Source organism: Salmo trutta, chromosome 9, assembly GCF_901001165.1.
Source record: "Salmo trutta chromosome 9, fSalTru1.1, whole genome shotgun sequence".
NCBI lineage: Eukaryota > Metazoa > Chordata > Actinopteri > Salmoniformes > Salmonidae > Salmo > Salmo trutta.
This window is the reverse complement of record NC_042965.1, coordinates 6,554,176-6,568,431: the sequence shown is the minus strand read 5'-3', so window position 1 is coordinate 6,568,431 and position 14,256 is coordinate 6,554,176. Positions and strand designations below refer to the sequence as shown.

The 14,256-nt window shown below is 44.7% G+C and overlaps 1 protein-coding gene across 8 annotated transcripts in view; it reads left to right on the top strand.

Annotated features, from left to right (window-relative positions):
• mef2cb (myocyte enhancer factor 2cb) overlaps positions 1-14,256 on the top strand; it is a 96,945-nt gene that overhangs the window by 25,113 nt on the left and 57,576 nt on the right. For 7 of the 8 annotated variants that reach the window (XM_029762182.1, XM_029762188.1, XM_029762186.1 and 4 more), the window contains exon 2: positions 12,563-12,752. In XM_029762182.1, the coding sequence (XP_029618042.1) occupies positions 12,699-12,752 (54 nt within the window). In that variant the 5' untranslated portion in view covers positions 12,563-12,698. Of the gene's footprint in view, positions 1-2,653; positions 2,823-12,562; positions 12,753-14,256 lie in introns of those variants that run through there. The other variant, XM_029762183.1, reaches the window with a different exon arrangement.

The following is a 14,256-nucleotide window of genomic DNA, read 5'->3' as shown; positions in this document are numbered from 1 at the left end:
TTAGAATTAGCAAAAAAGAGAGAAAGAAAGTGCGTTGGAATCATCAGCGGATCATCGTCGTCTAACCACGTTGTCTTGTGTTAGAAGACGCCACCGCCACGAGACGTCACGGAAGTTTGCAGCGTTTGAAAAGGAGACAAAGCGGGCCCCACCCCCTATCCCTCCGCCCTAACCCCAACCCCAACCCCCACCCCGAGCTGCTGAACATTGTTAACTATATCAACAGACATTGTCATCCTTGGCGGAGAACATAATTGGGGGAATATGTCAGTGATTTGTTTGTTCTTAGTGACATGGCCGTGGGCTGTTATCATGGGGGTGGGGTAGTAGTTATTGAAGGGAAATGCTTTTATTCTTTACGGCTTGTTTTCCCTTCTCCTTTCTCTGTCTTAGTACGATAACATAGTTTCATAAATGGTGTTGGTTTACTTCATCAGCATCTTTGAGTTGAAGCAAGTCAAAAATCTTTTGTGACTGTAGGGATAGTGTGTGTGTGTGTGTGTGTGTGTGTGTGTGTGTGTGTGTGTGTGTGTGTGTGTGTGTGTGTGTGTGTGTGTGTGTGTGTGTGTGTGTGTGTGTGTGTGTGTGTGTGTGTGTGTGTGTGTGTGAGAAACGAGAGTCTGTGTTTTTTTGTTTTTTTTTATGTTCCAGTCCAGCAGTCTGTGTCTAAATGGTGGTTGCACCTGTGGCCTATAGACCTACGTAGCACCATGTGATGTTAGGCAGTGGTTGGACACTTACTGAAAAACATTACCCCTCACAGATGTGTATGCTTGAGGTGAACGTACTGCACAGACTGTGGGGAAAACAACGTGAGAGAGAGACAGGTGGAGAGCGAGAGAGGAAGAAGGAGAAGCTGCGGTGATCAGCTGAAACTAAAGCAATGTGATTCAGCGTTGAACAATGGTTGCTTTCTCCACCACAAATGCAATCGCTTTCATGTCCCTAACCATTGCACCACCACTACCACCTCACTCTTGTACACCTTCATCCTCCTGCCATCATCCCCCACCTGGAGTCTCATTTATCAAAGGTATAAAAAAGATTATACCTTGCGTGCTGCAGTTTTCCCGCTAGGGTTAGTATTTATACATTTTTAACTGGGAAGGTGTGCGTATCTCCACACAAATTTCAGACCATGCATATGACCAATTTCTATTGGTTGATCAACTGTATTGCAAGCTTTTGGGGGAAATTGAGTTTTTTGATGCACTGGAATTATAATAATGGTAGGCTAATGAAAACATTCAAATGTAGACTTAATGATAAATCAGATGCATTTGCCAATGGAAAGAAGATCGCATAGCAGCATGTCGCCTAATATATTTATTGAACTTCTTTATATAGGCCTAAATCATAATCATATTACAGGACATGCATGTCTCTCCGTTTCTGACATGACTGGTTTATTCCCGCTACACAACAAATATTAGGCTACCGTTTATCCAGAAACTGTAATGGCCCTATTCTAATATCTAAAATCATACAGCAAATGAGGCCATTTTTGTTACCATAAAAGATGAACGGAGGGCGTTTTCCGAGCAAGGTTGTAGCACTAGTTCACAAGCGCACAGATATGGCTCAGATTTGTTTCATGAAAACGTGTGTATATGTTGCATGCAACAGTTTGATAAATCCCAATCATTTGTGGCACACGCAAACCCTTGAATCTACGCATACGCCAGAATTGAATTAGACGCACGGGTTGATAAATGAGGCCCCTGGACCCTGATGTCTTTTCAGTGTGGCAAGGATTGTTTTACTCACTCCATCGCCCTCTTCATCTTTACTCATGCCATGGAAAAACTAAATGCTCACACCACAGCAGTGATTCATCAGAGCCTTTCTGGGGCGTTCCCAAATCATGGTTACCTCTACTTCTGTTTTTTCTGCTCTCCGCTGCTGCACTTTGGTCCACTGTGGCACACGGACATTGGTGTGTCAGATTCGCCAGTCTGCCCACTTACTTCCCTCTGATGAGTAGCTACTGTTCATCCAATAATCTGCCACAGCACCCAGAGAACCAGCTTCTACATGAACACTTTATCATTCACAACATTACATTATTGCGTAATGCCCTTCCAAATAATATCATTGGCCTCTAAACCCGCCATATTGTCCATTGAGGTATTGTGACTGCTTTGATTGTGGTTTTAATCATCCGCTCAATCCATGATAATCATATCAGCTATTGCATGCATGAACTGTAGCTACTGTCCCCAAGTCACGTCGCTAGTCCTGATGGCCGCTGATGCAGCAAAAGCCAACAGGCAGGCAGGCAAGCAGGCAGGCGACAGGGAGCAGTATTCAGCTGTCCGGCAGCTCTCCCTCTCACTCGCTGCTTCCATGAAGCAGCTGCAGTTTTACAGCTATTGGCCTGCTTTCAAAGGGGGTTGACGCATTGTGTCAAGTCCCCTCGTCCTTGGGGGAGTCAGCAATGGGCTATGGAAAGACAGCTCTCACCTGTCTCCATTTTGGCTCTGACAGATGGCTACCTGTCTGCCATTCGGACCCTGTTTCCCTCTGTCTCCTCCTCCTCTCCCCCCTGCTTCTACCAGGTCAGAACACAATACTGTAGTAATCAGCACTGGACTTAAAAGCCCCTGTTACCTCACAGCCTCTCCACTGAGAGAGGAGTTGAGAGGAGTTAAAAAGGTTTTCTTTTTCTCTCAAAGCACACAGAGATGAAAGACGAGACCACTGTGTGCTGAATGGATTTCCATTGGTCTAATAAAAATGCATGGCAACAGAATGCTAGTTGGAAATGCAGAGATTCATTGATTGGATGAGGTTTCACCATAGACATCTTGTAGCTTTTTTAGGTAAGTCAATAACCAAGCCTCTGTCATTTGAATTTAATTACTTGCATATGCCACTTTCTTATTGTGTGTTAATAAAAGTATATAAATATTGTCTGACTGAAAAACGGACTTTTTGTCCATTACACATCAGAAACAAGCTAGAGACACATCATCAACCTCCTCATATATGTTTTGTTTTCTATTTAAAGCAATTTGAAGGCTTCAGTTTTTTTCTACTCAAAACTCATCGTGGGCGGGCAGGGTACTGTTTGGAGCTGTAAAACCAATTTCCACTCGATGCAGTTTTTGTGGAGGAAAGCAATTGCAGTTGAGGTGCTGAAAGGATGCTCTGTAATGCACAAATACAAATGCTCCTCTCTCCTATAAGGGTTTAATCTAGCGTAGTAACTCAAAAGGCCTCTATTCACCCAACACTGCCACACAAATATGCACTTCATCTATAATGTCACACGATCGCTTATAAAGCCTTTAGTTTGCTCTTTTTTCCATCCTGTTTTTTCTAAAGGATATTTAGAGAAGGCTTAACGGGTGTTTTTGAGAGAACTTTTATATAGCAGAAAAAAAGGGCTTTAGTCCTCTCGGTTTAGGTTTCACAATCACAACAATGTGTCCTGTTGCATCATGAGGAAATCCAGATCTGATGGCGGGCAGTGCGGTTGTGGTGATTTTTTTCTTCTCTTGATGGCTAAAAGCTGGAGAGATTTCTTCCAGAAGTCTTCTTGCCACAGAAGTGCCTTGTTTCATGACATGGGACATGGAGGGAACCTCTGATGGTCTTCCCAATGGTCTTCCCAAGGGTAAGACGCTGACTGGTTGAGGTGGGCAGAAGACTCGGACATCTCTTTCTCTCCGGCGGAGGGCTAGGGAAGCGCAAGGAGTTCAGGGAAGGAAGCACCTTTACACCTTTAATTGTCTGTGGCTGCTGATGTCACATCCTTCCGCTGAGTGTGCTGCGTGTGTGTTTCCTGCCTTTCTGTCCACTGAGGTCCTGGGGGCGACTGGGGTGGGGTAGGGGGAGTGAACAGGGGGTAGAGGGTCTAATGGTGGGTTGGGGTGTGCCATGAGGCGAGTGTTTGGGTTCGGGGTTTGGGGTTCGGGGTGGGTTTAGAGTGGATACAGGGCTGTTGAATTGAGGTATAATATGACGTTAGTCTTTAATGATACGCCTAGATCCAGTTCACCAGCTAATCGAATCAATGTCAGATAGAATAGACTTTCTGAAAATGAAGAGGCAACTTGCCTCCCTTCTCTCCTTAAAGCTGCAATATTTAACTTGTTGGGCGACCTGACCAAATTCACATAGAAATGTGAGTTATAGATCTGTCATTCTCATTGAAAGCAAGTCTAAGAAGTGGTAGATCTCTTCTATGTGAGCTATTTCTATTTCTAAGTTTTGTTTTTGCATCTTTTACTTTTGGTTTTGTACACCAGCTTCAAACAGCTGAAAATACAATATATTTGGTAATGGAAAACATATTTCATCGCGGTTTAGATGGTACAATGACTCTCTACACTATAAGTGCTTGTTTTGTCACATAAACTGAAATTAGGCAAGCTATTCAAATTTTTGCAACCAGGAAATGGCAGAGCGATTTCTGCATATTGCACCTTTAACAATTGACAGTTCTCTCTCCTCAAAAACATCTCTGTTTGCTAATGATCCAACTGTAACATGAGTAAATAGAAAGAGGCATGTAACACACACACACACACACACACACACACACACACACACACACACACACACACACACACACACACACACACACACACACACACACACACACATACAATCTACACAGCGTCTGAATTGGAAGAACGCTTGAACACATTACACCATGATACACTGCTATCAAGCTAATCCCAGATGTACATTCTGCTAATCTCTTTAGCTGCTAACGCGTTAAATTAGCCCTAATATTTGGTGTGATTCACCACCAGCACAGAGGCCCACCTACGCATGGGCGACAGCCCAGGTTTAGGTCATTCTCTCCTGTATGTTCCTAAAGGACATGGGGACGTGGAGGGAGGGAGAGGAATTGATAGCCATTCGTCACCGTGCCTATCTGGGCCTGACAGACGGAGAGCGCTGCGCTGGTTGATGTGCCACACAGAGGAGTCACTGCCTGTAATGACATTAGAGACACAATGAGAGAGGCAATACACAGTCCCCTGGCCACTGTCTCCCCTCTCCCTCCCACACCCAGGCAACACACAGATAAACAGCTGCACCTCTACAAACAGTACACAACTCTAAACACTAGCCCTGCGTACAGTATGACATTTTTTTGTGTTTTTTGGGGGGGATTAAGAGAAGATATATGACAGGGATTCTTAAGCGAAACGGAGCCAAGAGAGTATGTGTGTGTGTGTACTCATATTCAGATTGTTCGGAAACTGTATTAAAGCAGTTTTTTCCCTCCTCTTCAAGGAAATGGGAGTTTATTTTAAAAGAGAGAGGGTTTATTTAATGTAGCATAGACCTCCTAAAAGGTTTACTTACTGCAGTGTAATATGTTATTTCAAATCCTCACAACCTAATTTCCTATGAGGATAGAGGATACTGGCGTTTTTTTCAATACACATGCTATTACCAAATGTGTATCAGATGTGCTATGGGGAGAGAGCGGCTTCGCCGCCGAGGTGGGGTTCTAGGAAAAGCACCACCAATCCTGTCATGATAAATGTATTTCTCCAATTCTCAGCAACATAGGCCTACCTCGAGTACGGTTGAAAAATATCAAATGTCAGCATATGTTGGTGAATGTGTTCTTCATGAAGAGGACCTGGGTTTCAGAGTTGTTGTCCCTCATCATTCAGTATATGTTCTCGACATCTCTTTCTCTCTCTCTCTTTCTTTTTTTCTTTCCTCCCTCTCCCAAAAGCCTTGATTTGCACCAGGAATTAGAGCTGAGGACCAGCCTAGATAATGTGTTCCTATTTTTTCTCTTCACTCTTTGATTAACTCTGGTGCAGTCCTCTACGACAGAACATGAAGAATACCCTACCTATTATTGAGTTGCAACCCCCCTCCCCCCCACACACACACACACACTTCACAGGGATGCTGGCCCATGTTGATTCCAATGTTATCCCACAGTTGTGTCAACTTGGCTGGATGTCCTTTGGGTGGTGGACCATTCTTGATACACACGGCTCCTCCCCTTCATCTACACTGATTGAAGTGGATTTAACAAGTGACATCAATAAGGGATCATAGCTTTCACCTGGATTCACCTGGTCAGTCTATGTCATGGAAAGAGCAGGTGTTCTTACTGTTTTGCACACTCAGTGGATACAGTGTCTATTAAGGCGAGAAGAAACGCTGCCGACGTGCTGTATATTGGTTTTTGGTGACTAAACACTTGGGAGTGAAGCGACCTAGAATCAAGCCTCATGGTGTACTGAGTGTATGTGTTCCCATCACCCTCCCAGCTCCACTTCTGAAAGAGAGAGAGAGAGTTGGAGAAAACAGAAAGAGTGTTAATTAGTGTTCATTAGATCTATGTGCTGAATCTCCCTCTCTCCCTCCCTTTCTCTCTCCCTCCGTCTGCCTAACAGATGGGAGGGTTGTGGTTAGAGCTCTTCCCCTCCCCCCTGAGAGGTCTGGTGCCTGTTCATAGATCCCTCTTTCTGCTTTTCTCTCGTTTTCTCTCCTCTCTCTTTTTCCCTCTGTCAGCTCTCTCTAGGCTCTGCTACTTTGAGTCCAGACTATTCTGTATAGGTATGGCCACCATTCTTTATCCTGCTCTCTCGCTCCCTCAGCCCATCATTTCTTTCCCAATGTCCACAATGACTTTAGCATTTACCCACACTGGCCCTCCCCCAGTTGTGTTGGGATGCGAACATGCCATCCGTCTCACTTTGTAAAGGAGAGAGAGAAAAGAAATCCTTCGGTCTCTCCTTCCTCATCTCTTTATTTTGTCTGCTCTGTCCTCTCCCAATATGGTTTGGTTTTGGATTAGTGAATTGGCTTAGTGTGGCGTAGAAAACGTGTTAGTCTTGTAAGTCTTCTCTCTTCCTCTCTTTTCACTCTGCCCTCAAAAGTGTCAGTCTTGTTCTTCTGTGGAGTCCTCTTTGAGTGCATAAATGGCCAATAAACTCAGCAAAAAAAGGAAACGTCCCTTTTTCAGGACCGTGTCTTTCAAAGAGAATTCGTAAAAATCCAAATAACTTCACAGATCTTCATTGTAAAGGGTTTTGACACTCTTTCCCATGCTTGTTCAATGAATCATAAACAATTAATGAACCTGTGGAACAGTCGTTAAAACACTAACAGCTTACAGACGGTAGGCAATTAAGGTCACACTTATGAAAACGTAGGACACTAAAGAGGCCTTTCTATTGACTCTGAAAAACACCAAAAGAAAGATGCCCAGGGTCCCTGCTCATCTGCGTGAACGTGCCTTAGGCCTGCTTCAAGGACGCATGAGGACTGCAGATGTGGCCAGGGCAATAAATTACAATGTCCGTACTGTGAGACACCTAAGACAGCGCTACAGGGAGACAGGACGGACAGCTGATTGTCCTCGCAGTTGCAGACCACGTGTAACAACACCTGCACAGGATCGGTAGATCTGAACATCACACCTGCGGGACAGGTACAGGAAGGCAACCATAACTGCCTGAGTTAAACCAGGAACGCACAATCCCGCCATCAGTGCTCAGACTGTCCGCAATAGGCTGAGAGAGGCTGTGCTGAGGGCTTGTAGTTGCCTTACTGTTGTAAGGCAGGTCCTCACCAGACATCACAGGCAACAACGTCGCCTATGGGCACAAACCCAGCGTTGCTGGACCAGACAGGACTGGCAAAAAGTGCTCTTCACTGACGAGTCGCGGTTTTGTCTCACCAGGGATGATGGTCGGATTCGCATTTATCGTCAAAGGAATAAGCCTTACACCCAGGCCTGTACTCTGGAACGGCATCGATTTGGAGGTGGAAGGTCCGTCGTGGTCTGGGGCGGTGTGTCATAGCATCATCGCACTGAGCTTGTTGTCATTGCAGGCAATCTCAACGCTGTGCATTACAGGGAAGACATCCTCCTCCCTCATGTGGTACCTTTCCTGCAGGCTTATCCTGACATGACCCTCCAGCATGACAATGCCACCAGCCATACTGCTCGTTCTGTGTGTGATTTCCTGCTAGACAGGAATTTCAGTGTTCTGCCATGGCCAGCGAAGAGCCCGGATCTCAATCCCATTGAGCACATCTGGGACTTGTTGGATTGGAGGGTGAGGGCTAGGGCCATTCCCCCCAGAAATGTCCGGGAACTTGCAGGTGCCTTGGTGGAAGATTGGGTTAACATCTCACAGCAAGAACTGGCAAATCTGGTGCAGTCAATGAGGAGGAGATGCACTGCAGTAATGCAGCTGGTGGCCACACCAGAGACTGACTGTTTCTTTTGATTTTGACCCCCCCCCCCCCCTTTGTTCAGGGACACATTATTCTATTTCTGTTAGTCACATGTCTGTGGAACTTGTTCAGTTTATGTCTCAGTTGTTGAATCTTGTTATGTTCACGCAAATATTTACACATGTTAAGTTTTCTGAAAATAAATGCAGTTGACAGTGAGAGGACGTTCCTTTTTTTGCTGAGTTTAGTTCTACCTTGTTGGGGTGGATTGCTCTCTCTCTTTCTCTTTCTCTCTCTTTCTCTCTTTCTCTCTCGTTCTGGCCGCAGCGTCTCATGGTGGGACGCCATCAGAGAGGTAAATTGGATTGAGCTGCTCTGTGGTAATCTGTCAGGGTGGTGGGTGATTACTGTCGCCAGCCATCCCTCCCTCACCAGGCCTGGAGGAGGTAGGAGGGAGGGAGAGAGAGAGTGAGCTGATGTTGGGGAGGCAGTGGGCGATCTCAGGGAGGACTGAGTTGCCTTGCACTCAAATGGGGTGGTAGCAGGTGTGTGGGGAAGGGGGTTGAGGGTTGAGGGAGCGTTAAGGAGCTGGGGGGGGATCTCGTGTTTGAGGGAGGGGGGAGGGGAAGGAAAAGGGAGGAAGGGGGATCACCGGCGTGGGGCTAAGCAGTCGTACCTCACATCAGCCGCGTTGGTTGCTGGAGTCAAAGCACAGATGAAATGTTCAAGACACTGTCAGGTTCTGATTGAGGTATGCTGGCCTGACTGGGGGATTTATATGTTGTTGTACATGTACTGTAGTTGTTGTGTCTGTGTCTGTGGAGTGTTGAGCACCACTGTTAGGCTCTAGTGTTAGTTTGTCTGATGACACTTTCATCTTCCTGAAAGCACTTTGTTGTTTTTACTGTGAAGACTTCTTAAGATCTGTTCAGTGTAACCATAGAAAGTGTTTCGGAAGAATGAACCACTGTCTGATTTGTTATGTTATTATCTTTAGTGCCGTTGTTTCCTATGGTTGCTTATGCAGTCAGTGGTCTTGTTTCCAGTGTTCCATGTCCGTGTCATTCGCAGTGGTGCTCCAAACCATCATCACATGAGTACGGTTTTGTCACAAGGGTGCGAAAGAAGAGCACGCCTTTGTTGAGGCGTTAATGGGATCATTAGAGAGAGAGAGAGAGAGAGAGAGAGAGAGAGAGAGAGAGAGAGAGAGAGAGAGAGAGAGAGAGAGAGAGAGAGATCAACAAAATATAAGAAAGCTCAGGAAATGTTTTTATAATAATTTAACCATGGAATGATGTGTATACCTTTGATGTGGAACTACCCCGTTCACTCACTTCCATTGATTTTTCAGCCCCATAACGGGTTACCTTTAGACAAGTCTTGTGAAGCTTGTGGGTGCCGTAGAGCAAAACAGCCAACGTGTTCGTGAGAGTCTCAGCTTTCATATAAGTTTTTAGCTCAAACCGTTCGACTCTACAGGTAGAAGTTGGCACATCTGTTGGACCGACTTCAGAAAAGTCCTGTGACACTTGTGGGGGTCGTAGAGCAAAACAGAGAACACCATCGTGTTCATGAGAGTCTCAGCTTTCCATAGTGGGTTCGTAGTTTCTAGCACGAACCGTTTGGACTCTGCAGATGTTTTTGTGACAAGACCAATTTTCGGGATGTCTCCTGGTCTGACAAACACCGCTGACATTGATGAATTGGGTGGATTTAGCCGCAAGCCATGCAAAAACGAGAAGTCTCTACCTTAAACAGACAGATTTTTATGGATTTTTTTTATTACGCTAATCGAATCAAGGGGAACAAGCTTGATCGCCATGTTGGAATGAACATGTGAAACCTGAGAAACTGTCAACCTGGAGACCATTAGGAGCCATCAGGCTATGGGCTATATCTAACTGGCTTGATTACCCTTCACTCCACCTCTCAGGAGAGATGGCCACACCAGTGGCATACAGAAGAACAGGTGTTTTGAACCTGTGCTCTCCAATACTGCGGATAATTCTCACTTGTGCTCATAAAGCAAGATCAGATTGGAGTGTTACAGGGAAGACTTGTGTTTCCGCTCAAGTGAAGGGTCAAATATACAGCAGTGGGGGTTTGGAGGGGCTTTCTTGTGCTTTATGTCACTTAATAAACACATGGATTCAGGTTAGAGGGAGATCAAACAGGAAAGGAAAGATGGGGGGAGGGAAGTGCGTGTGCGTGTGTGTGTGTGTGTGTGTGTGTGTGTGTGTGTGTGTGTGTGTGTGTGTGTGTGTGTGTGTGTGTGTGTGCGTGTGTGCATGCGTGTGTGTGTGTGTGAGCAGTAGAGAGGGAGAGAGAGAGCGAGAAAGACTGACATGTCTTTTGGTGAAGCGGTGTTGTCTTCCACATCAATGTATCCGGGCTCATGCTGCCAGGTGCTGGAAATCTGGTTCAGAAAGGAGAGAAAAGAGAAGAAGGAAAGGGGGAGAAAAAAAGCAAGGTAGATGGAGGGTTTTTAATACGAAAGGCTCTGACAGCTCTCTGCATTGCACTGAGCTTAAATAATGGGATGCTCATTTGCATAACGAGGGACGTTATCACCTCTACTGTCAAAAGAAAACACAACAACAGCTCTTCTGCTCTTCCCTGAGATAGATTGGGTTGGCCTACTTTAGCACTCTGGAGAGAAGCACCAGAGATCTGGCTTACCCAAGTGCACACACACACACATGCACAACCTCTTTGGAAGTCAGCTATTTCACTCTCACACATACCATCGGTCCAGCTCAGCCCACACACAAATGCGAGTGCATGCACTGCACACACACGCTCAAACACAAACAGAAGTGCACACACAAACAGACAGACACACATGCACGCACGCTCATACACACACACACAGACAATGGTGTAAAGTACTTAAGTAAAAATACTTTAAAGTACCACTTAAGTCGTTTTTTGGGGTATCTGTACTTTACTTTACTATTTCAATTTTTTTTTGTTTTACTCCACTACATTCCTGAAAAATATATGTACTTTTTACTCCCATACGTTTTCCCTAACACTCAAAGTATTCGTTACATTTCAAATGCTCAGGGAGGACAGCAATCTCTACTGCCTCTGATCTGGTGGACTCACTAAACACAAAAACTGCATTTGTAAATGAGGTTGGAGTGTACCCCTGTCTGTCAATAGATAAAAAAAATATTATAATAATTACGCCGTCTGGTTTGCTTAAAGATACACTGGGCAGAAATCACTCTGCCATTTCCTGGTTGCTAAAATTCTAATAGTACGCCTAATTTCACTTTATGTGACAAAGCAAGCAAGTATAGTGTAGAGAATCATTGTACCATCTAAACCGCTGTGAAATATATTTTCCATTCCCAAACTATTGTATTTTCAGCTGTTTGAAGCTGGTGTACAAAACCAAAAAGTAAAAGATGCAGAAACTAAACTTAAGAATGGGAAGCATAGAAATAGCGTTCCTAGAACAGATCTACCGCGTAGATGCTTTTCAATGAGAATGACAGAACTTCAGTAGTATTTTACTTGGTGACTTTCACTTTTACTTGGGCAATTTTCTGTTAAGGAAGCTTTACTTTTACACAAGTATGACAATACATTAAAAAAATCCCCCACATATATCCCAGACTTTGGTTCAATACACACACACACTCATGCACACACACACACACACACACACACACACACACACACACACACACACACACACACACACACACACACACACACACACACACACACACACACACACACAGTGTCCAGGTGGTTTAAGCTCTGTTCTTTATGGAATTTGGTTCCATTTCCATTGTAGGGAATCAGCTCTATTGCTGTGATTTTAAAGGTAAAATATATAGTGTTTTTGTCTGAACAAGGCAAGGCTAGGTTTTATATCAGCATCCAAGCCAGTCTCCATGGTACCCATTTTGGAACCGTATTGGAGGTAGACTAGACTAGTCATACCTTGCTGTCGTTCTGTCAACAAACTGCTGTTTTTCGGGAGGAACAAACTGTATTTCTTAGGCTGGAGGTGTTGTTACACTGTAGGTGATTAGAGCGTTTAAGTTAGCGGCACTTTCAAAACACTGTCAAACTCTCTGTGAACGAGGCAAGAGCCTGACAGCACTGTCTCTCCTCATAGTCGGCACGGAAATGCAACAAACCTGATTTGCATGATATCAACAGTGAAAAACACAGTGCTGCTTTCACAACATGTTGACGGATTCTTTGTCTTTCTTCACCCTCCCTTGTGGCTGCGATGATGTGCCTTCCCCCCCATCCCCCACCCTGTTTTTTTGCCATATTTCATTTCACTTAATGTTTATCCTCTCTCTCCTTCTCTCTCTCTCGCCTTTTCTCTCCCTCTCTCTATCTGTCTCTTTCTCTCATGCAGATACGGATGCTGGAATCTTTGAATTGATCGGAGCAAGTAAAGAAGAAGAAAGAGCAGTTTGAGGAAAGGCAGAAGAAGAGCGAGGGAAGAAACCGTAACGTTCTTTAGGGAGAGGAGAGAAGAAAAGGACGGGACGATGGGGAGGAAAAAGATTCAGATCACGCGGATTATGGATGAACGCAACAGACAGGTAAGCCCCATGGAGAAGGGAGGATGGATGAGTGGAGGGGTGGATAGGAGGAGGAGTATAGGAGGGGGTGGGGAAACACCTTATTGTGGGCCTGGGAGAGAGGACGGTAGGTGTGCTGACTGAAGTCTTCAGGGAGTCTGAATAGGATGGTGTCTTAGTGGTGGTGGTGGTGGGGGGAGGCAGAAGGGTGTAGGTGGGATAGCAGGATGATTGTTCTGGGTACCCTTGGGGTAGTAGTTTACATAGGGGTAGTAGTGGGTCTTGTTTTTGTTAAATCTAGCGGCCCACTCTGAGGCTAACGTGCAACAAACACTGGTGGCACCCTTTCATACCCTATCACACCATGCCACCCGCTTTAGGTCCTGGCAGTGGAATATTACTATGCATGGGGGTGGGAAGGGAGGGGAAGGGTGGTAGAAAACACAAACAAACAACCAAACAGAGACGGGCTGGTCCAAGGTGGCGTTTACTTACCACACACTGCTGAGCCCGAGAGAGGTGCGTGGAGCTGAGAGAGCGCTGAAAGGCGGACATGCTCCCTCTGTGGCTGAGCTGGTTATTGGGGCTTCTGTAGTTTTCCTCTCAAGGTACAGATGCACTATCTTAATTTGATCTGTTTTTCACAGCAGGAAAATAATCTACGGAGCAATTTCAGTGCCAACCAAAAGTGTATTTGAAATGTATCATTTATCATTTCTATTAGGATATTGAATTGGAATGTAATATTTTGGAATGTTTAATGCACAGATTGAATCATTGAAGTCACAATTTTAACTTGTATTTCATGATTTCAACTGAATTGAATGAATATTTGCATTCAGTTTTAAAATTCTGTCTATTTAATTGAAAATTCAAATTCAATATTTATAGATACATTTGCAAATGGTATACATACATATTGCATTAATTGTCTGTGTATCAAGTTTACATACCATAATTTCAAGTAAATCAAAGTTTCAAATATTCAGCTTCTCAGATGCATTCAGATTCAGTTTACAAATTCAGTTCTCTAAATTCAGATTCAAAACCAGTGACAACATTCTGGTACTTTGCCAGCCAGGAAAGTAGAGGAGATAGAATCAACTGCTCTCTGTGGTAAACAGAAGCTTCTGGCGGTTTCTGAAGCCATGTTGAATTTATTTACCTTCTATGAATTTGGCTCTAGCATTTGAACCGCTTTGGCTATAAGCTATTATGACCCCATTCCTGAAAGCTAAGACTCTCTGGAGCATGGATGTGCTCCCCTCTATGATGATCACAGCCGCTCGCGAGTTGCCCTAAGTGCCAGATGGCCAGTCCGCCCCTGCTTGAAACTAAACTATGTCAAACACAAACTGACACATCAAACTAACACGTCTTCAGGTCTCAGGCAAGGTTCTCATCACATAAGCATGGATCACCAAACCACGCGAGTAACCTTGCTGGATCTTGAAAACATGCACTAGTGTAGCAGATGGGGATCTGTGAAACTTACAACTCAGCCTGAAGTGTCACCCCTTGCACA